The following is a 22,245-nucleotide window of genomic DNA, read 5'->3' on the forward strand; positions in this document are numbered from 1 at the left end:
TTCCCACCTCTGCTTCCTAAAGTGCTGAGATTGCAGGTGTTAGCCATCATGCTCCTGGCCTGTTACTTTATTTATTTATTATAAATACTTTATTATTTCCTTTCTGGTTGAAACCTTTTTTTTTTTTTTTTTTTTGAGAGACAGAGTCTCACTCGCCCAAGATGGAATGCAATGGCCCAATCTCGGCTCACTGCAACCTTTGCCTCCTGGGCTCAAGTGATTCTGCTGCCTCAGCCTTCCAAGTAGCTGGGATTACAGGCACCTGCCACCATGCCTGGCTAATTTTTGTATTTTTAGTAGAGATGGGGTTTCACCATGTTGGCCAGGCTGGTCTTGAACTGCTGACCTCAAGTGATCCACCTGCCTCAGCCTCCCAAAGTGCTGGGATTATAGGTGTTAGCCACTGCGCCTGGCTTCCAGACTGAAACCTTTTTTTTTTTTTAAATGGAGTCTCACTCTTGTCGCCCAGGCTGGAGTGCAATGACGCGATTTTGGCTCACTGCAACCTCTGCCTCACAGGTTCCAGTGATTTTCCTCGCTCAGCCTCCCAAGTAGCTGGGATTACAGGCATGCACCACCATGCCCAGCTAATTTTTGTATTTTTAGTAGAGACGGGGTTTTACCATGTTGGCCAGGCTGGTCTCGAACTCCTGACTGCAGTTGATCCGCCCTCCTCAGCCTCCCAAAGTGCTGGGATTACAGGTGTAAGCCACTGCGTCCGGCCATCTGACTGAAATCTTAGTAGAATGTCTGCTAATGTTCTAATAAAGCACTTAGTAGGATGTTTGTTAATTTTAAACTTTGTATGATTGTTCATTTGTTAAACTGTGCTGTGATCAGAGGATTTGACCTCAACAATTTTTGCTTATTTGGATTTATTAAAAAATTTTGTGGGCCGGGTGTGGTAGCTCATGCCTGTAATCCCAGCACTTTGGGAGGCCGAGGTGGGCAGATCACCTGAGGGCTGGAGTTCGAGACCAGCCTGGCAAACATGGTGAAACCCAGTCTCTACTAAAAATACAAAACTTAGCCAGGCGTGACAGCAGGCACCTGTGATCACAGCTACTTGGGAGGCTGAGGCAGGAGAATTGCTTGAACCAGGGAGGTGGAGGTTGCAGTGAGCTGAGACCGTGCCACTGCACTCCAGCCTGGGTGACAGAGCAAAACTACATCTCAAAAAAAAAAAAAAAAAATCAAATCTTATGGTCCAGTAAAGGATAAATTGTTGTAAATGTTCCAGAGATACTGGGAGTGGTGGTGATGTATTTTATGTAGGTGGAGGACACAGTGTAAATTTTTATACCTTACTAATTCTGCTGTTTAGCTCATCTTTATTTTTGTTTATACGTCACAGTCTCATAATGGTATATCATAATATTTTATTATAATTATAGTTCACTGCAGCCTCAAACTCCTGAGCTCAAGCCATCCTTCCATGTCAGTCTCCCAAGTAGATAGGACTGCAGATGCATGCCACCACACGTGGCTAATTTTTAAAACTTTTTTTTTTTTTTAGAGATGGGCTTTGCTACACTGCCTAGGATGATCTGTAACTCCTGGCCTCAAGAAATCCTCCTGCTTTGGCCTCCCAAAGCATTGGGATTACAGGTGTGAGTCTCTGAGCCCAGCCTATAACTGTGTTTCTATTAGTTGTGTTCCTATAGACTTTTTTTTTTTTTAAGAGACAAGATCTTGCTATGTTGCCCAGGCTGGAATGCAGTGCGTATTCAGAAGCATGATCATATGGCACTACAGCTTCAAACTTCTAGTCTTAATAGTCTTAAGTGATCCTCCAGCCTCTGTTTCCTGAGTAGCTGGGACGATAGGTATGTGCCACCACACCTGGCTCTGCTTCTTGTTTTGTGTTGTTATGTTATCTGGTGCCTTTAGTTTCACAATGCCTTTTTTTTTTTTTTTGGAGACAGGATTTTGCTCTGTTGGCCAGGCTGGAGTGCAGTGACGTGACCATAGCTTACCGCAGCCTGTAACTCCTGAGCTTAAGGGATTCTCCTGCCTCAGCCTCCTGGGTAGCTGGAACTACAAGTGTGTACCACCACACTCAGTTAATTTTTTAATTTTTATTTTTGTAGAGACAGAGTCTTGCTATGTTGACCTGGCTGGTCTTGAACTCCTGGCCTCAAGTAATCCTCCCACCTCAGCCTCTCAAAGCACTGGGATTACAGGTGTGAGCCACCATGCCCAGTAACAAAGCCTTTTTATATTATATATATTATTTATATATATATATACTACTATATATATACATATACATACTATATATATATACACACATAAATAGGCATATCTTTTTAAACAACAGTATATATTCAGTTTGCTTTTTGATGTGATCTGAAGTTTTAATATTTTAAATAGTAATTTTAGAAGTTTACATTTTTACTTGTTTACATTTGGCTTGTTATACGTAATCTAACCTTTGCTCATCTAATTTTCTAATTTTCTGGTGTTTTGATATTCTTGTTTATAATTTCTTGCCATTTCTTTTTTTAATTTACAAATGTGAGGAAAGTATCTAGTATACTTCCTAAGACTCTTGATTTTTGCTGTATGAATTACGTTGTTCCTTTCATCTCATGTAATGAATTATAAGGTACACATAAGGCTTTCTACACTGAAAAGTTATATGAACTTATACATTTTTTAAAATAACTTTTATCCTCATGTTACATAAAACGAAGACATAGTCTCTGGCTTTTCTACCCTCTTTCTTCTCCCCTGGTTTCCACTGCATAATCTCAGGTTTAAAACCCTATTTTTAAAAATCTTCATTCTCAACTTTTTATTTTGCATTTTGTTTGTTACCATAGCAGCAATTATTTCAACTTATCAGTATCAGTCTCTACTGAGTGGTGTTTTTATTCCGTTATCTCTCTATCTTTAGCTAGTTTCAAGGCTCATTGCCAGTTCTTTTCTCTCATTTCATCATTCATGAGTTTCTGATTCATGTCTCAGCAATTTATTGCACAGTTCTGAGCAGTTTCTGCAGAAAAATGAGTTAATTGGGTAGTGCATTAGTCAGAACTCTTATGATTTTAAGTGACAGAAACCTAAAGTTCAGGCTTAGCTATATACAGCCTCAAACTGCAGCACGAAGGAATTGTCTTCATCTCTGCCTTCCTCTTGGAGGGTGTTTCTTGCATCATGGCATGTCTGGCCACAGACTCACATTCACTTCCCACCACCCCAGCAAAAAGGGAACACCTTTTTCCTAATAGTTTCTGCAAAAGTCTGAGCTGAATATCATTGGCTTGAATCAGGTCACATGCCCATCCTTTGAACCAATGTCTGTGATTCTGATTAGGGAGCCCTGGGTCACATGGTTCTCTTGAACTTGGGGATGAGGCCAGCCCTTCAAACTACATGAGTGTAGAAGGGACAGGTCACCAAATAAAAACTGGGTTGGCCGGGCATGGTGGCTCACGCCTGTAATCCCAGCATTTTGGGAGGCCGAGGTGGGCGGATCAACTGAGGTCAGAAGTTCGAGACCAGCCTGGCCAATGTGGTGAAACCCCATCTCTACTAAAAATACAAAAATTAGCTGGGCATGGTGGTGAGTGCCTGTAATCCCACCTACTCTGGAGGCTGAGGCTGGAGAATCATTTGAACCCGGGAGGCGGAGGTTGCAGTGAGCCAAGATTGTGCCATTGCACTCCAGCGTGGATGACAAGAACATGACTCCGTCTCAAAACAAACAAACAAACTAGGTTGCTGCCACCAGGAGGAGGAGTCAATGCTGGCTAGATGTTCATTGTTTTCTAAGATTCTGCAGATCTGTGAATTATTGCCACTGTATTGAGTCAGTAAGAAAGACATTCAGGTAGTCGGCCTTATGCTTAGATGGTAGCTTAGTTACTGTCTTACCATGTTCCAGAGGCTAGTTCTCCACTGTGTTTCCAGAAACTTGTTGTTGTCAGTGGAGCTAGATGATTGTTCCCTCTGGGCCTGGCTCATGCTAACCTGACTCAGTAGAGACCGATGAGACTAAACCCCATCTTAGAATGAACAGTCATTGCCATAGGACCCAAATGGTCAGGGAACTTTCCCTATCAGAAAACCACAAGTGAACCCAAACTCTAGTCATAAGGTTGCTTAGTGCCCATGGAACTAGGCAAGAGGCACTCTCTGGAGAAAATTAACAGTCAGACGCATCATCCCGTAACAGTGTGGTAGTTTTAAACGTCCACCAATGCTGGAATAGTGGAGAGACAACATGTTACAGGGAGGGAGACTGATACATGCTAAAACCAAAAGACACGAGAGTACTGAGGGTAGATTAGCATGGCTGGTGCGTGGAAAGCAAGGGTCAGGGAGAGAAGAGGAGATTAGGGTGGAGAGGTAGCCAGCAAAGCTCTCACTCTGAGTGTGATGCGGAGCCGCTTAAGAAGGAGCGGGACAGGCTGGGTGCAGTGGCTCACGCCTGTAATCCTAGTACTTTGGGAGGCTGAGGCGGTGGATTGCCTGAGCTCAGGAGTGCGAGACCAGCCTGGGCAATACCTGTCTCTACTAAAATACAAAAAATTAGCTGAGCGTGGCAGCATGCGCCTGAAGTCCCAGCTACTTGGGAGGTTGAGGTAGGAGAATTGCTTGAACCTAGGAGGCAGAGGTTGCAGTGAGCCGAGATTGTGCCCCTGCACTCTAGCCTGGACAACAGAACAAGACTGCATCTCAAAAAAAAAAAAAAAAAAAAAAAAGAAGGGGAGGGACAGCCAGGCATGGTGGCTTATACCTGTAAGCCTAGAACTTTGGGAGGCCAAAATGGGAGGATCATTTGAGGCTAGGAGTTTGAAACCAGCCTGGGTAACACAGTGAGATCTTGTCTCTATAAAAAAATTTAAAAATTAGCCAGGCATGGTGGCACGTGCCTGTAGTCCTGGCTACTTGGGAGGCTATGGCAGCAGGATGGCTTCAGCCCAGGAGTTCAAGGCTGCAGTGAGCTATGATTATACCACTGCACTTCAGCCCGGACAACAGAGCAAAACCCTGTCTCCTAAAAAAATTAAAAAAAAAAAAAAGAAGAAGAGGAGGAGGAGGGACAGTCAGATTTGTTATGGAAAGATTGATCTGGGTTTAGGAGAAAGAAATGGCCGGGCGCGGTGGTTCATGCCTGTAATCCCAGCACTTTGGGAGGCCGAGGCAGGCGGATCACAAGGTCAGGAGATCGAGACCATCCTGGCTAACACAGTGAAACCCCGTTTTTACTAAAAATACAAAAAATTAGCCGGGCGTGGTGGCGGGCGCCTGTAGTTCCAGCTACTCGGGAGGCTGAGGCAGGAGAATGGCGTGAACCCGGGAAGCGGAGCTTGTAGTGAGCCAAGATCACGCCACTGCACTCTAGCCTGGGCGACAGAGTGAGACTCCGTCTCAAAAAAAAAAAAAAAAAAAGAGAGAGAGAGAAAGAAACAGTTGGATCGAGGCACAGTGAAAGCAGAAAACTTAATTAAGGATATTGTGGTAGCCTTGGTTAGAGAGTTGACACAACACATGAACCAGCAGAGTGGCACTGGGGATGAAGTGGTGACATTTAAAACAGTGCTTCTCAGCCAGGCACAGTAGCTCATGCCTGTAATCCCAGCACTTTGGGAGGCCGAGGTGGGCAGATCACCTCGGGTTAGGAGTGCAAGATCAGCCTGGCCAACATGGCAAAACCCTGTCTCTACCAAAATACAAAAATTAGCTGGGTGTGGTGGCGGGCACCTGTAATCCTAGCTACTCAGGAGGCAGGAGAATTGCTTGAACCAGGGAAGCAAAGGTTGTAGTGAGTTGAGATTGTGCCACTGCACTCCAGCTTGGGTGACAGAGCGGAACTTCGTCTCAAAAAAAAAGTAAAATAAATAAAAACAGTGCTTTTCAAAGTTTAACATGCATATCAATCACCTGGGTATCTTATTACAATCCTGATTTTATTCAGGTTTGGTCTGAGATGCTGCATTTCTAACAAACTTGTGAATAATGCTGATGCTGCTGGTCTGGATACCACTTTTATTGTTTTTTTTTTTTTTTTTTTTTTTTTGAGACAGAGTCTTGCTCTGTCGCCCAGGCTGGAGTGCAGTGGTGCAATCTCGGCTCACTGCAAGCTCCGCCTCCCGGGTTCACGCCATTCTCCTGCCTCAGCCTCTCCGAGTAGCTGGGACTACAGGCACCTGCCACCACGCCCGGCTAATTTTTTTGTATTTTTAGGAAAGACGGGGTTTCACCGTGTTAGCCAGGATGGTCTCGATCTCCTGACCTCATGATCCGCCCACCTCGGCCTCCCAAAGTGCTGGTATTACAAGCACAAGCCACCGTGCCCAGCCACTTTTGTTTTTTGAGACATACTTTTTTTTGATGTCTGTCGATGTCTTGCTCTGTCACCAAGGCTGGAATGCAGTGGTGCAATCACGGTTCATTGCAACCTCAACCTCCCAGCTAAGTTGATCCTCCCATCTCAGCCTCCTGAGTAGCTGGAACCATGGGTGAGTACCACTACACCTGGCTAGATTTTTGTTTGTTTGTTTTTTTGAGATGGAGTTTTGCTCTGTTGCCTAGCTGGAGTGCAGTGGCACAATCTTGGCTCACTGCAACCTCTGCCCCTCCTGGGTTCAATCAATTCTTGTGCCTCAGCCTCCTAAGTAGCTGTGATTACAGGGGTCTGCCACCATGCCTGGCTAATTTTTGTATTTGTATTTTTTTTTTTTTTTCCTGAGGAGTCTCACTCTGTCGCCCAGGCTGGAGTGCAGTGGCACTATCAGCTCACTGCAAGCTCTGCCTCCCAGGTTCACGCCATTCTCCTGCCTCAGCCTCCCTAGTAGCTGGGACTACAGGTGCCTGCCACCACGCCTGGCTAATTTTTTGTATTTTTCGTAGAGATGGGGTTTCACCGTGTTAGCCAGGATGGTCTTGATCTCCTGACCTCGTGATCCGCCAGTCTCAGTCTCGCGAAGTGCTGGGATTACAGGTTTATTTGTTTTTTTTTTTTTTTTTTTGAGACAGAGTTTTGCTCTTGCCACCCAGGCTGGGGTGCAATGTCATGATCTTGGCTCACTGCAACCTCCGCCTCTTGGGTTCAAGCGATTCTCCTGCCTCAGCCTCCTGAGTAGCTGGAATTACAGGCATGCACCACCACGCCCAGCTAATTTTTGTATTTTTAGTACAGGCAGGGTTTCAACACGTTGGCCAGGCTGGTCCCGAACTCCTGACCTCAAGCGATCCACCCCACCTCGGCCTCCCAAAGTGCTGGGATTATAGATGTGAGCCACCACGCCCGGCCACACCTGGCTAGTTGTAAAATTTTATGTAGAGATGGGGTCTCCCCATGTTGCCCAGTCTCAAACTCCTGAGCTCAAACAATCCTCCTGCCTCAGCCTCCCAAAGTGCTGGGATTACACACATGAGCTACCACACCTGGCCTGGAGATCACACTTTAGGTAGCAAAGATTTCTGAACTATTAAAGAAACAGAACTTATAGTTCATAATTGATTGGATGGGGTACAGGGTAAGGCTTGAGGTAAAATGTGTTGTTAAAGATTATAGTGAAATCTCCAACTTAAGTGTCTGGGTGAAGGTGATGCTATCCACAGATACAAGATAAACAACAGGTTTAGGTGAGGTAGGTAACAGATAACATTTAGTGGGTACATAACATAATATGTGTCAGGCTCTTCACATATGTTGTCTTATGTACTCTGTCCAACAGACTTACGTGAGGTAGGCATTATTGTGATCCCATTTTAAGTCTGAGGAAAATGAGGACAAGGTCACACAGCTGGTAAGCAGAGCAGCCAAGATTCAAACAGTCTCAGCACAGAACTCATGCAGTTAACCAATGGTGGTTTAAATTTGTGGCACTGAAACACCTGTGGGATGTCACATGGAGTTGTCCTGTGTGCAGGTGGACATGCTGACCTGGAATTCAGGAGAGATCTTCTGAGCAATAAAGATCTGGGAGATGCGGGGCACAGTGGCTCACACCTGTATTCTTAGCACTTGGGAGGCCGAGGCGGGCAGATCACGAGGTCAGGAGTTTGAGACCAGCCTGGCCAATATGGTGAAACCCTGCCTCTACTAAAAATACAAAAAAAAATTAGCTGGGCGTGGTGGTGCATGCCTGTAATCCCAGCTACTCGGGAGGCTGAGGCAGAATTGCTTGAACCTGGCAGGTGGAGGTTGCAGTGAGTCGAGATCATGCCACCGCACTCCAGCCTGGGCAACAGAGTGAGATTCTGTCTCAAAAAAATAGTCCCAGTTAATTGGCAGGCTGAAGTAGGAGAATTGTTTGAGGCCAGGAGTTCAAAACCAGCCTGGGCAACAAGTGAGACCCCCGTCTCTGTTTTTTTTTTTTTGAGATGGAGTCTCACTCTGTTACTCAGGATGGAGTGCAGTGGTGCGATCTCTGCTCACTGCAACCTCCACCTCCTGAGTTCAAGAGACTTTGCTGCCTCAGCCTCCCGAGTAGCTGGGATTACAGGTATGAGCCACCATGCCCAATTAATTTTTCTGTATTTTTAGTAGAGACAGGGTTTCATCATGTTGGCCAGGCTGATCTCAAACTCCTGACCTCAGGTGATCCGCACACCTCGGCCTCCCAAAGTGCCAAAGTGCTGAATTACAGGCGTGGGCCACCGCGCCTGGCCCCCGTCTCCTTTTATATACAATTTTCCAAAAAAAAAAAAAAAAAAAAAAGATCTGGGAGGAATTAAGGCATTGGAGTGAATGAAATCATCTATGAAGGATCAAAATCTACCCCTTCAAAGTGTTGTCAATCTTGTTCTATTTTCCTTTGTCTTTAAGTGTTGCAGAGGAGAAATCTGAAGAAAGCCAGTTTTTAGCTTTTTGTTTTTTTTAAATGGAGTCTCGTTCTTGTCACCCAGACTGGAGTGCAATGGTGCAATCTCAGCTCACTGCAACCTATGCCTCCTGGGTTCAAGTGATTCTCCTGCCTTAGCCTCCCAAGTAGCTAGGATTACAGGTGCCAGCCATCATGCTCAGCTAATTTTTGTATTTTCAGTAGAGACAGGGTTTTACCACGTTGGCCAGGCTGGTCTCGAACTCCTGACCTCAGGTGATCCACCCACCTCAGCCTCCCAAAGTGCTGGGATTACAGGTGTGAGCCACCTCGCCCAGCCACCTTTTTTTTTCCCCCCCGAGACAGAGTCTCACTCCATTGCCCAGACTGGAGTGCAGTGGTACGATCTCGGCTCACTGCAACCTCCACCTCCTGGATTCAAGCAATTCTCCTGCCTCAGCCTCCCAAGAAGCTGGAATTACAGGTGCACACCACTGCACCCAGCTAATTTTTGTATTTTTAGAAGAGACGGGGTTTCACCATGTTGGCCAGTCTGGTCTAGAACTCCTGACCTCATGATCCGCCCGCCTCGGCCTCCCAAAGTGCTGGGATTACAGGCACGAGCCACAGTGCCTGCTGGCCGGCTTTTTTATAAATAACATTTTTTCCCTAATTGGGTCTATTAGTGTTTGTTCTTTATCCCTGAAACTTAATGATTTTCCCAGATTATGTGTTGTTGTTGGTTTCTTCTTATTAATTTTTCTCAATCTCAGTGAACCCACTCTATTTCCCACCACCACCTCAGACCTTTTTGCAACCTAAGGAAAGTTTTCTCCAATTGTAATTTTGATTATTCGCTCTAACCGATTTGCTCTGTCTTCCTGAGGGGATGCCTAGAGTTAGAATCCCTAGATGCTGTCCATCCCCATTATCTTCTCTTACAGGATTCTATCACTTTGTTCTATATTCTTGAAAATTTTCTCATGTTTATCTTCTATATTGCTGATGTACTCTTCTGTATCAAGTCTTTTTTTTTTTTTTCTTTTTTTTGAGACGGAGTCTCACTCTGTGGCCCAGGCTGGAGTGCAGTGGCGCGATCTCGGCTCACTGTAACCTCTGCCTCCCGAGTTCAAGCAATTCTCCTGCCTCAGCCTCCCGAGTAGCTGGGACTATAGGCACACCGGCACGCCCAGCTAATTTTTTGTATCTTAGTAGAGAAGGCGTTTCACCATGTTGCCCAGGCTGGTCCCCAGCTCCTGAGCTCGGGCAATCTGCCCTCCTCGGGCTCCCAAAGTGCTGGGATTACAGGAGTGAGCCACCGCGCCCGGCCGGTTATTGTGGTTTTAATTTCATGGTACTCCATTTATCTTGGCCTGTTTTTTAAAAAAATATGCAATGTCCTCTTTTGAGAATAAGAATTAGGTATTTTCTAAAATTGGGTCCTGCTTCATGGGCTAAATATGTTTTGAAGGAGTAAATTTTGGCTGCAGCAGTTTACTCCTTTTCTCATGTGTCACATCCTTTTTCTCCCACAGGATTTTTTGTTTGTTTGTTTCTCTGTTTTAGAGACAGGGTATTGCTGTGTTGCCCAGGCTAGTCTTGAATTCTTGGGCCCAAGTTGGGATTACAGGCGTGAGCCACCACACCAGCTTCCACCAGAGAGTTAAACAAACAAACAAACAATTTGTCTATTCTCCTTTGAGATTGACTAATTAATCTTTGTTGATGTCTAGAAGTCAAGAGTTGATGGTTTTAAACTTGGAAGTGTTGAACAAAGAACAAAGAGGATATAGGGTCTGCCGCTCTTCCTTCTCCCTCCAAAGATGGCAGGGGAAATGGTTCAGAAGCAGTGCCTGGGTCATTGTCCGTCTCGTTGTCTTAGCTTTCCTTGGTATCCACCTGCTTCAGGACTCTAATTTTTATTTTTTCAACCTCTGTTGTTTGTGACTGTTTTTCAGCCTGGTGTGTCTCTTTTTCTCTAAATCTCGATGTTTTGGTTTTAGTGACTCCATCGTTGCATTTCTATTTCAGTACCTGCTCTGTCAGCATTTCTGCCCACCTGTACCAATCTGGGTCTGTCTCCGAACGCAAATGTATCTCTCATGTGTTTCGACCCACCACCCCCTAATCCCTTACTCTCTGCTTTGTATTTCTTCTTTTCTTTTTTTTTTTTTTTTTTTTGGAAACGGAGTCTTGCTCTGTTGCCCAGGCTGGAGTGCAGTGGCGCAGCTCACTGAAACCTCCTCCTCCCTGGTTCAAGCGATTCTCCTGCCTCCCGTGTAGCTGGGATTACAGGTGCCTGCCACCACGCCTAGCTAATTTTTGTGTTATTATTATTATTTTTCGAGACGGAGTCTTGCTCTGTCACCCAGGTTGGAGTGCAGTGGGGCGATCTCGGCTCACTGCAACCTCCACCTCCCGGGTTCAAGCAATCCTCCTGCCTCAGCCTCCCAAGTAGCTGGGATGACAGGCGCCCGCCACCGTGCCCGGCTAATTTTTGTATTTTTAGTAGAGACAGGGTTTCACCATGTTGTCCAGGCTGGTCTTGAACTCCTGACCTCGTGATCCGCCCGCCTCGGCCTCCCAAAGTGCTGGGATTACAGGCGTGAGCCACCTCGCCCGAACTTAATTTTTGTATTTTTAGTAGAGACCTGGTCTCAAACTCCTGACCTCAAGTGACCCGCCCGCCTCGGCCTCCCAAAGTGCTGGGATGATAGGCGTGAGACACCGCGCCCTCCCTTCTGCTTTGTACTTCTTCATCGTACTTATCACAACTTGAGTATTACACGTATTTGTCTGTCTCCTCTCTCTAAAAAGTAACTTCTAAGAGGGTAGATCCCCAGGAACATGGAGTGTGCTCAACAAACATCTCAACTAACCTGATTCGCGTATCCTCTCAGTGTCTCCTTTTAATCTCGACAACTGTGTTTCACACTTTCTCAGTATGCAAATATCTTTCTCTGTCTGGGTCATGCCTTTCGGTTTCTGCCCCAATGCCGAGGCCTCTAAGTTTATCAGCGTATGGACCACAGATTCGCAGAGGCCTGAGCTGTGGTGCTGCCGGGCTATGGCGCGTCGTCGGGCTTCAAGCACAGCCCCGGCTCCCTCGCTGGCTCTGTTCGGTCCCTGCTCGGGCGCTCGCCCCGGCCCCAGCCATCTCTCACTTCAGCCCATGGGTTCTGCCCCACGTCTGTCTCCCTGGGTGTCTCAAGAGACGCGTCCCGCGCCGACGCCCCCGCGAATGCACGTGACCGCGCCCGGTGGCGCCCCCTCAGTCAACGCCGCCGCAGTGCCCCTCCCGGAGCCCGCCGCTTCCGCCGGCCCGCGCGGCCCCGCCCCCAGCCTCAAGGAACCAATTCGCACGCACGTTGCTTGTCCCCGCCCCGGCACCCTCCTCGGCGCGCGCCCCTCCCTCCGCCCGCCCGCCCGCCCGCCGGCCCGCCCGTCAGTCTGGCAGGCAGGCAGGCAATCGGTCCGAGTGGCTGTCGGCTCTTCAGCTCTCCCGCTCGGCGTCTTCCTTCCTCCTCCCGTTCAGCGTCGGTGGCTGCACCGGCGGCGGCGCAGTCCCTTCGGGAGGGGCTACAAGAGCTGAGCGGCGGCCGCCGAGCGTCGAGCTCAGCGCGGCGGAGGCGGCGGCGGCCCGGCAGCCAACATGGCGGCGGCGGCGGCGGCGGCGGGCGCGGGCCCGGAGATGGTCCGCGGGCAGGTGTTCGACGTGGGGCCGCGCTACACCAACCTCTCGTACATCGGCGAGGGCGCCTACGGCATGGTGTGGTGAGTGTCCGCGACTGGCCACGCCCAGCCCCCCCACCGCCCGGGGCCGCAGCGGACGCAGCCCCGGCCTCGCCCGCGCCTCGGCCTCAGGCGCCGCGGCGACCTCGAACCCGGACTTCACCGCGGTCCGCGCGCCAGGGCTCGGGCGCGGCCCCGGGCCGGTTGAGGTTTAGGTGGTGTTGGTCTCGCCCTTCCCGGACCGGCGGTCGCTCGGAAAGGGGCGCAGGGAGTGGCGCGGGGGGGCGTAGGCCGGGACTAGTGGACCCTTGGCCCCAGGCGCAGGGCGGCCTTTAAAGTCTGGACCCTGGGGAAGGCAACGGAAGCGTCCCCACCTCTCAATTTGCTAGTATCATGGCCTTCTTTGGGACTTCGGTTGTAAAACCGGGAATTCCATCAGATGCTTGTCGGTGTTGGCGGCGGTGGCTGCTGAGGTCCTGAAAGCGGTTCGCCTCCGCGTGTGTGCAGAACACCGAAATAATCGTTTTTCTCTCCTCGCCTCTGTTTGCAGCCAACCGCTTTCATTAAACATCCTCAGCGGTGCTAATGGTGGTCTCCGCGCAGGCTTTCTAAAATGGATTACTGACGCCAATGTTGGTGGAATATTTCCGTCTTGAAGTTTTTACTTTTAAGTGGATTTTAATATCGTACTGCTGGCGTTTCAGGAAGGATAAACATTACTCTCTTGATTTATTAAAGATCCATTTAGAGTTGGGCCTAATTTGACTTTTTTTTTAGCCCCCAAGTGAGCTCTTTTACCAGCATAAATGCTCCCAGATGTTTTAGCCCAATTGCTATGGACTCCTGTTAATGATTTAGTGGTCATTATGTATGCAGCCTTAATGGAGTTCTTGCAGAATCACGTGTAGACTCCCTCATCTTGATTCAGGTCCCTTAGAAAAGTGAAATGATAGTTTTGTTTTTGTTTTGTTTTTTTGAGACGGGGTCTCGCTCTGTCTCCAGGCTGAAGTGCAGTGGCGCGATCTCGGTTCACTTCAACCTCCACCTCCTGGGTTCAAGCGATTCTCCTTCCTCAGCCTCCCGAGTAGCTGGGACTACAGGCGCGCGCCACCGCCCCAGCTCATTTTTGTATTTTTTAGTAGAGACAGGGTTTCACCATGTTGGCCAGGGTGGTCTCGATCTGTTGACCTCGTGATCCCCGCCTCGGCCTCCCAAAGTGCTGGGATTACAGGCGTGAGCCACTGCGCCCGGCTGACGGTATTGTTTTTATTAGAGCAAACTAGCGGTAGCATTTTGTGCTGGTGAAGACTTGTGGAGATAGATTTCCTGAAATCTGAGTCTTGTGAATGTGTCTTTTGTGTTGACTGAAGAAAGTGAACTAATAATTTTTTGAGCCCTTCGTGGCAGGTAGTGTGCTACATATATTATTTCATTTTATTTGAACAGCCACGTTGAGGGAGGAAAAGATGGTGTTACTCCTTTTTTCAGGTGAGAAAGTATTCGAGGTGAAGCCAATTCTTGAGGTCATAGAACTAGAGTTATTCTTAAGATTGTAGACTGAGATTCTACTAGACACACTACAGCTCTTTTCAGCTGTTTTTAGGAAAACACTCTGCGTTCCTTAGTGTAATTAATACTTGCAGAGTTTTCTGTATCTTACTGTTAAAAAGTAAATGTAAATCTGTTTCGGAAATGTATTCAAATTTCAATCATCATAATTTTAGAAATGCCATAGAAGGCATGTTTTACCAAGTATTGTAGCTAGATAGAAAGATTAGTTAAAATTCTTTTTAAAGAGACTTTAATTGAATCTTTAATGTTTTCACTTTCTTTGGGAGCAAAATGCTGAATACAACTGTGAAAATTAATATGAACTCACAGGCTTAGGAGCCCAGACAGAATTTAAATTAGGTCGAGCCTAAAAGAAATAAGGCCCTAAAAAGTAATGGAGAGAAAGTATTGCCAGTAGCATCATTTCTCCACCATACATCTCATTGCTGTTGCACTCACTGGGAAGTGTGCCAGTGAACATGTCTCATTATGAGAGGCTCAGAATTTCCCATCACATCCTTTGGCCCTTTTAACAAGATTAGCTTATCTAAAATGTGGACTGAAAAAAGTGTTTTACGTTTAGGACATGTCAGTTGAAAAGATAACCCCATCTGATAAGATTTCTCCTGTCTGATAAGGTTTTTACTAGTCTGAAGTTGTTTAGATGTGGGAACTACTTCTGTCACTGCTGTAGGCTTGTTTGACCTTCTGACTCTCCATTTGAGATGCTAACTCCTCTTTTTGTGATTTTCCTTTCCTAAGTGAAATACAAATATAATTGGAATTTGAATCCAAGATCCAGATTATAGCCTTTTATCAGGTTGATGACATACCCTGCTATTAACCTTCTCCATTGCACATTATTAGCATTTAATAAATATTGGCTAACAGTGCTGGGTTTATGGCGGGCTTGTTGAAATATTCACTAATATTTGAATGGTGATCTTTTAAAAAATACTTCCAGAAGGATTTATGGATTTCTAGCCATTTTTTAGATTTACCCCCCCCCCCCGTTTCCTTATCAGTTCATTAGGAATTGTGACTATTTTGTTTAGAGTCCTTTCCTAATTATGTAGAGGACGTAAAGATGAAGAGTGGGGTTTGAGTTGGGCCTTTAAGAGTGGGTGTGATTTTGATATGCAGATAATAGGAGCAAGTGACAGCTTGAGCTGTGGAATCTAATCTTGGAAATGTACTTAGGTGGCAAACTGTAGAGGACTCCAAAGGCAAAACTAAGTTTGACTGTATATTTGTTCAGTGGAGGAAGCATCTTTTTATTTATTTATTTATTTAATTTTTTTTTTGAGATGGAGTCTCACTCTTGTCGCCTAGGCTGTAGTGCAGTGGCATGATCTCGACTCACTGCAACGTCTGCCTCCTATGTTCAAGCGATTCTCCTGCCTCAGCCTCCTGAGTAGCTGGGACTACAGGCGCATGCCACCATGCTCAGCTAATTTTTTTTGTATTTTTGTAGAGATGGGGTTTTGCCGTGTTGGCCAAGATGGTCTCAAACTCCTGACCTCAGGTGGTCCCCCTGACCTCAGCCTCCCAAAGTGCTGTGATTACAGGCTTGAGCCACCGTGCCCGGCCTTTTTTTGAAAGAGACAGTCATACATGGTCAATTTTGAAATTTTTTGGGAAGACAAATCAACACTAGTGGGAATGAAGGAAGAAGAACTGGAGTGGAGGAATAAATTAGGAAAGCCTAACCACCTAGAGGTGCAGTAATAAAGTGGCAGCGGAAGGTAGCAGGTGGAGGTGAGAAGTTTTGTATTGACAGAAATAGTAACAGGGACCCTTGTGGGAAGAGTGGTAAAAAGACTTTTAATCATGGCAAGTCTGGGTGGAATCAAAGGATTATGAGACCTTAAAGGGTAAGAGACCAAGAGAGGTGGGATTTGGATTTGGAGGGATTTCTGAGATAGAACAAGGCTTGCTGGTTGATTGGCTGTGGGCGGTTGTTCATTCTGAGGCTTCTAGGTTGGGAGCCTGGGAGATGCTGGTGCCATTATCCAAGTAAAGGAATACTGTTAGGCAGAGCAGATTTGTCAGGGGGAAATAGTTCTGGTTTGAACTTGTTAAGTTTGTAATGCCTGTAGGCCATTCAGGCTATATCCAGAAGCCATCTTAAAATTTGTAAGAGGGGAGCAGGAGCTGGAGATGAAAATTTGTGTAAATGGTAGTTAAAATCTTGAGTGGATGACCGGATTCTTGTTTGGGTCATTGGTTAGGTGAAATTGCAATCATGGCCAGGCGCGGTGGCTCATGCCTATAATCCTAGCACTTTGGGAGGCCCAGGCGGGCGGATCATGAGGTTAGGAGATTGAGACCATCCTGGCTAACATGGTGAAACCCTGTCTCTACTAAAAATACAAAAAAAAAAAAAAAAAAGTAGCTGGGCGTGGCGGCATGTGCCTGTAGTCCCAGCTGCTGGGGAGGCTGAGGCAGGAGAATGGCATGAACCCGGGAGGCAGAGCTTGCAGTGAGCCAAAATCGCGCCACTGTACTCCAGCCTGGGTGACAGAAAGACTCGGTCTCAAAAAAAAAAAAAAAAAAGAAATTGCAATTATATGTTTTCTATATTTATCGTTTTGGTTAAAAAATACATAGCATTTGATAGATTTTCAAAGGAGTCCATTATCCCAGAAACATTAAGAACCACTGAAGTAGAACAGATGAACCAACCAGGTAACTGGCAAAGGAAGAGGGAGCTGCTGACTGGTCAGATGTATAAGAGAACAGTGTAGACGGGGAGGAAGGAGAGGAGGAGAGATTGAAACACTCTTAGTATTCTTGGTCATCTTAGACTAAGATAGCAAGTGTCTATTTTGGATAAATTGTGTTCGAAATGCTGTTTCTGAATGCGACAAGAGAGCTCATGGGGTCATCTTCATAGAGATATTAATTGAAGCCTTAAGAGTGGATAAGACATCTGAGAACTAAGCCAAAGGAATGCCTGCCTTTACTGTGTCAATAAAGGTCAAGTTATGGAAGAGGACAGGAAATGTGGCCAGAGAGACCAAAGAACTGAGAGTGCACGTTATCAAAGGAGCCAAGGGAGATGGTACTCATTAAGGGATTGGTATTGAGTACTATAGAAGGGAAACAGAATGCAGCTGACAAGCCATTATATTTGTTGACTCTCAGCTCTTTTTTTTTTTTTTTTTTTTTTTTTTTTTTTTTTTGAGACAGAGTCTTGTTCTGTCGCCCAGGCTGGAGTGCAGTTGCACAATCTCGGCTCACTACAGCCTCTGCCTCCTAGGTTCAAGTGATTCTCTTGCCTCAGCCTCCCGAGTAGGTGGGATTACAGGTGTGTGCCACCACACCCGGCTAATTTTATATTTTTAGTAGCGATGGGGTATTGCCATGTTGGCCAGGCTGGTCTCAAACCCCTGACCTCAGGTGATCCCCCTGCCTCAGCCTCCCAAAGTGCTAGGATTACAGTGTGAGCCACTGTGCCTGGCCTCTTTTGTTTTTTTAAGCGGGGATTTTTTTTTTTTTTTTTTTTTTTTTTTTTTTTGAGACGAGTCTTGCTCTGTCCCCCAGGCTGGAGTGCAGTGGCGCGATCTCGGCTCACTGCAAGCTCCGCCTCCCGGGGTTCACGCCATTCTCCTGCCTCAGCCTCCCGAGTAGCTGGGACTACAGGCGCCCGCCAACACGCCCGGCTAATTTTTTGTATTTTTAGTAGAGACGGGGTTTCACCCTGTTAGCCAGGATGGTCTCGATCTCCTGACCTCGTGATCCGCCCGCCTCGGCCTCCCAAAGTGCTGGGATTACAGGCTTGAGCCACCGCGCCCGGCCAAGCGGGGATGTTTAACTTGGGAAAGCTGAATGAATAAAAGAAAAAAGGGGGATGGTTTCACCTAAAATTTCATTGTGATCACATTCCTGATGGTACAGTGTCCTGTCTTGTTAAGGTTATTGTGATTATAGCAGACTAGTAGAACCACCACTTTTTCAGCACTCTGTTTTGTATTTTACATACGTTAATGCTAAGCCATATAATTGTACAGCAAAATTGGTAACTTCTGTTTGTTTTTCACCCCACAAGTGAAGAAACTTGAAGCACACAGAGGTTAGTTAACTTGCCCAATGACACACAGCTAGGAAGTGATGAAGCAACCCCAGTTTGTCTGATTCCTAAGTAGTGCTCCACCAAAGATCAGAGTTGAGAAAATAGATTATTTCAGTAACAAGAAATATCTGTTGTCTGCCTTTGCTTGTATCACTTTTTAGCCTTTAAAACTTTTCATGTAGAGTTATTTACTCAGAAAATGTTTATTGAACTCTTCATCCAAATAATGGGATGGAATTGGGGAATAATACAGAGAAGATACCAGTGCTATCCAGGAGTTTGTGAAGTGCTGAGAGAAAGAGAAGAGCTGAGTGACTTGGGGCTGTCTTTCTGTGGCTTCCCAGACTTCTGAGCTAGGTGTTGATGTGTGAGTAGGAGTTTGCCTTGAGAAGTGCCTTCTAGGCAAAGCAAAGTGTGCATGTAAAGGCACAGAGCATGAACACAGTGCATCAGGTCAGAAAAACCACAAATTACTTGGGATGGCTGGACTGTAGGGTGCCTTAGTAAGAAGGTGGGAGTTGAGATAGCTGGGGGTAGGCAGGGCCAAATCCTGAAGGGCATTATTTGGTAAGGACTTTGGACTTGATCTTGTAGGTGACAGAGTCATTAAAGGATGGCACTCTTTCTGTCCAGTTCCGCCCCCACTTTGTCTCTTATGCTTTCTGCCCATTGTGCCTGCTCTCTTTCTTTCTTTTTTTCTTTTTTTTTGAGACAGAGTTTTGCTTGGAGGCTCACTGCAACCTCGCCTCCTGGGTTCAAGCAATTCTGCCTCAGCCTCCTGAGTGACTGGGATTACAGGTGTGTGCTACCACGCCTGGCTAATTTTGGTATTTTTAGTAGAGACAGGATTTCTCCATGTCGGCCAGGCTGGTCTGAAACTCCTGACCTCAGGTGATCCACCCGCCTTGGCCTCCCAAAGTGCTGGGATTACAGGCGTGAGCCATTGCACCTGGCCGCATTGTGCCTACTTTATCTCGTGGTACTCAGTGGGGGTGATTTTACCTCCCTGCTACAGAGGCATTTGGAAATGTATGGTGGGGGGGCGGCTTTTTGTTGTGTTGTCACGTTGATTGGGGGTGTTAGTGGCCTTCAGTAGGCATGTCAAGGGCAGACATGCTAAATGGTCTGGATTGCACGGTACACTCCCTCCGCTGGAGAATCATCCTGCCAAGATGCCCATAGTACAGCACCCCAGCCTGCCCCAAGAAACATCAGGCTCTATTTAAGTCCCGCTTTTCTCTAAAGCTCATCTCTATGAACTTTGCCCTATTGCTTCCTGTTAATGCACTCTCTTCATGGATCTCTGCTGGGTGTTTGTACCACCTGTTTGAAAGGCAGGAACAGCAATAATATATATCATATATAAAAACTCTAGACCTGGAGACAGAGATCTTGATTGAGATTCTTAATTTTGCTTGCTCATTGTTTACTTAACTTTTAATCAAGAAGTCTCTTGTACACTTTTGGAGCTCAAAGGTGCAAGGAGAGCAGCTTACATGAGTAACAGAAGAATCTAGTGTTTCTGAGTAGAGTTTAGAGTAAAAGGATAACTCAAAAAACAAAATTGATTTTTATATTAATAGCATCCCTAGTGATGTATTCCTGGTAGTTAGCTATAACCATTACACCATTCCCATTATTTGATTGTATAAATTCAAGTTGACTTTTCCCAAAAACTACATGTAATTTATTCCTCACCTTGCTCACAATTTATATACCTATTAGTTGAAAAACACCTGATTCCCCAACAAACATCCAGAGCTCCTTGCCTCCAGCCTACTCCACCCACCCTCTTGCCTAATCCTGAGATGCTGTTTTGCTCCCCTTTAGATTTGCTTTTTTCTTTCACTTCTTGAGGCTCCCACACTGAAAGGTGCGTAGGAGCTCATCCAGTAGCTACGCTGCCTCTGCTCCCTCTAGGAAAGGCCGCCTGCCTGAGCTTTGAAATGGCCCACACTGTACCAGAAGGAAGAAGAGAGATTCCAGGAGGATTCAGACCTTACCCAGGCTGTCTGGAAACTGAGCAGAACCACAGGAGGAGAAAGCTATAGGCAGCTGAACAAAATTTATGTGTTTCTGTTTCCCCTGCTACAAAATGAAAGGATTGGGATCTGTCTGTGGTTTTCAAACCTCCTCCTCTCTTAGGGGGCCTCACCCCAAATAGGGAAACTTCACGTACAGCATTCTCTCCCCTAATCCCTGTTTTTTCTATTCTTTGCTCTTATCTACCTCCTTCCCCTCTCCTTTCCCTTCTTCCTCTGCCCTTAGTCTTTTTTCTTTTTCTTAATTTCCTTTTAGTCATTATCATCTTCAGTTCACATAGGTAGTAACTATTAGGGTTAGCAGGGTAAGATTCCATTTGGAAAAAGGATTTGATTGTTTTGAAAATGATGTTGGGCAACCCACAGGATGCTCTCCAAGGTCCCTCCCAGATTCTCAGACTCAAGGCAGGCCCTGGGGTTTGAACCTATGGCCAGCAGGAGCTGGATAGCAGGTGTCTGCATGGGATATGCCATGATCAACTGACTAATGTTAGTTGCAAGCCTGCCTTGCTGGTTTAAGTTTCATTCTCATTCTTGTCTTTTTTTTTTTTTTTTTTTTTTTTTTTTTTTTTTTTTTTTTTTTTTTGAGACAGAGTCTTACTCTGTCGCCCAGGCTGGAGTGCAGTGGCACAATCTTGGCTCACTGCAACCTCTGCCCCCAGGTTCAAGCAGTTCTCCTGCCTCAGCCTCCTGAGTAGCTGGGATTACAGGCGCCTGCCACTGTGCCCGGCTAATTTTTTTTTTTTTTTTTTTTTTTTGTAGTTTTTAGTAGAGATGGGCTTTCACCGTGTTGCCCAGGCTGGTCTTGAACTCCTGACCTCGTGATCCATTCGCCTCGGCCTCCCAAAGTGCTGGGATTACAGGTGTGAGCCACCACACCTGACCGTCATCCTTGTCTTTGAGGTATTATATTTTGCACTTTACACATAAGGGAACTGGGTGTCAGGTAACTCGTTTAGGGTTCACAGCCAGTAAGTAATATTGCAGAACTGAGATGTAAATTGAGATTTATATAGACCCCAAATCCTGTGACCTTTTTTCTTTTAACTACTATAGGCTTTTCTCTGTTATACCGAGTTACCTAGAAACGTACTTCCTACAGCCTGGGTTCCTGAATGGATTAACCCTAAAGTATAAAATGATCATGCCATTTCAGACAGACCTGAAGAAGAGGCTAGAAAGGATTAAAGTACCTTGTTTTTTGTTTTTGTTTTTTCTTTATCTCCAAAGGCTCTGTCATCTAGCAACTTAATTTTTATCAGGAAATAGTGTTGATTTCTTCCCATTCCTTCTAGTTACCTCTACCAGTTTCTTGATTTTCATTCATTTAATATTCTTAAACACGTACTGGATTATGTGCTAGGCAGTAGGAACAAAGTAGTGAACAAAAGTTGTTCTTACTCTTTGGTGTTTACAGTCCAACAGGGCAGTAATAACAATGAGTGTGGCGAGGTGTGGAGTGCCACTGGATGATATAAAAGGTGAAGCTAAGATATTCTGAGTAGTCAGGAAAGGTTTCCCGGAGGAAGTGGTGTTTAAGCTGGGACCTGAAGGAAGACTTAGAGCTAGCTGGGTAAAAGGTAGGGTAGAGTGCTGGAGTGTTTTAGGCACTATCTTGTAGAGACTGCATTATAGAAAATGAAAAGTTTATGATTAAGATCTGGGGGCCTTTGTCATATTACTGCAAGGATAGAAAGTGCAGTTAAAGCTTTAGGTATAGTTGGAACCAGGAACTGGAAAATAGACCAACGTAGCTACCTCCCTCCCTCTTTACAGTTACAAAAGCTTCTTGTACCCTACATCTCTCAACAGCTGGGTTTTTTTCCCCCTCTTTTCTCTTTTGTCACTTCCCCATGCACTCAGCAGAGGAGAGCTGGCCCTAGCTCCCTGAAGGTGTGTGTCTTCAGGTTTTTTGATGACCAGAGGCTGAGAATACTCTGAATCGAATTCCAAGTGGAATAGAATGTGTAAAAACACTGTTAGGGAGATCATTCTGCACAGAACAGCTAACTCCACCTGGCCTTTCCAGCCTGGGAGAGTGTCTGCCTCTGGTCTAGTCAGCTGA

At 46.0% G+C, this 22,245-nt stretch overlaps 1 protein-coding gene across 1 annotated transcript in view; it reads left to right on the top strand.

Moving 5' to 3' along the window:
• The first annotated feature begins 12,166 nt into the window (after positions 1–12,166).
• The window catches only part of MAPK1 (mitogen-activated protein kinase 1), a 111,794-nt gene continuing 101,715 nt past the window's right edge, over positions 12,167–22,245 (top strand). The window contains exon 1 of the mRNA XM_012508172.2: positions 12,167–12,554. Within this exon, the coding sequence (XP_012363626.2) occupies positions 12,433–12,554 (122 nt within the window). The 5' untranslated portion in view covers positions 12,167–12,432. The remainder of the gene's footprint in view (positions 12,555–22,245) is intronic.

Source organism: Nomascus leucogenys, chromosome 7b (assembly GCF_006542625.1).
Source record: "Nomascus leucogenys isolate Asia chromosome 7b, Asia_NLE_v1, whole genome shotgun sequence".
NCBI classification, from domain to species: Eukaryota; Metazoa; Chordata; class Mammalia; order Primates; family Hylobatidae; genus Nomascus; species Nomascus leucogenys.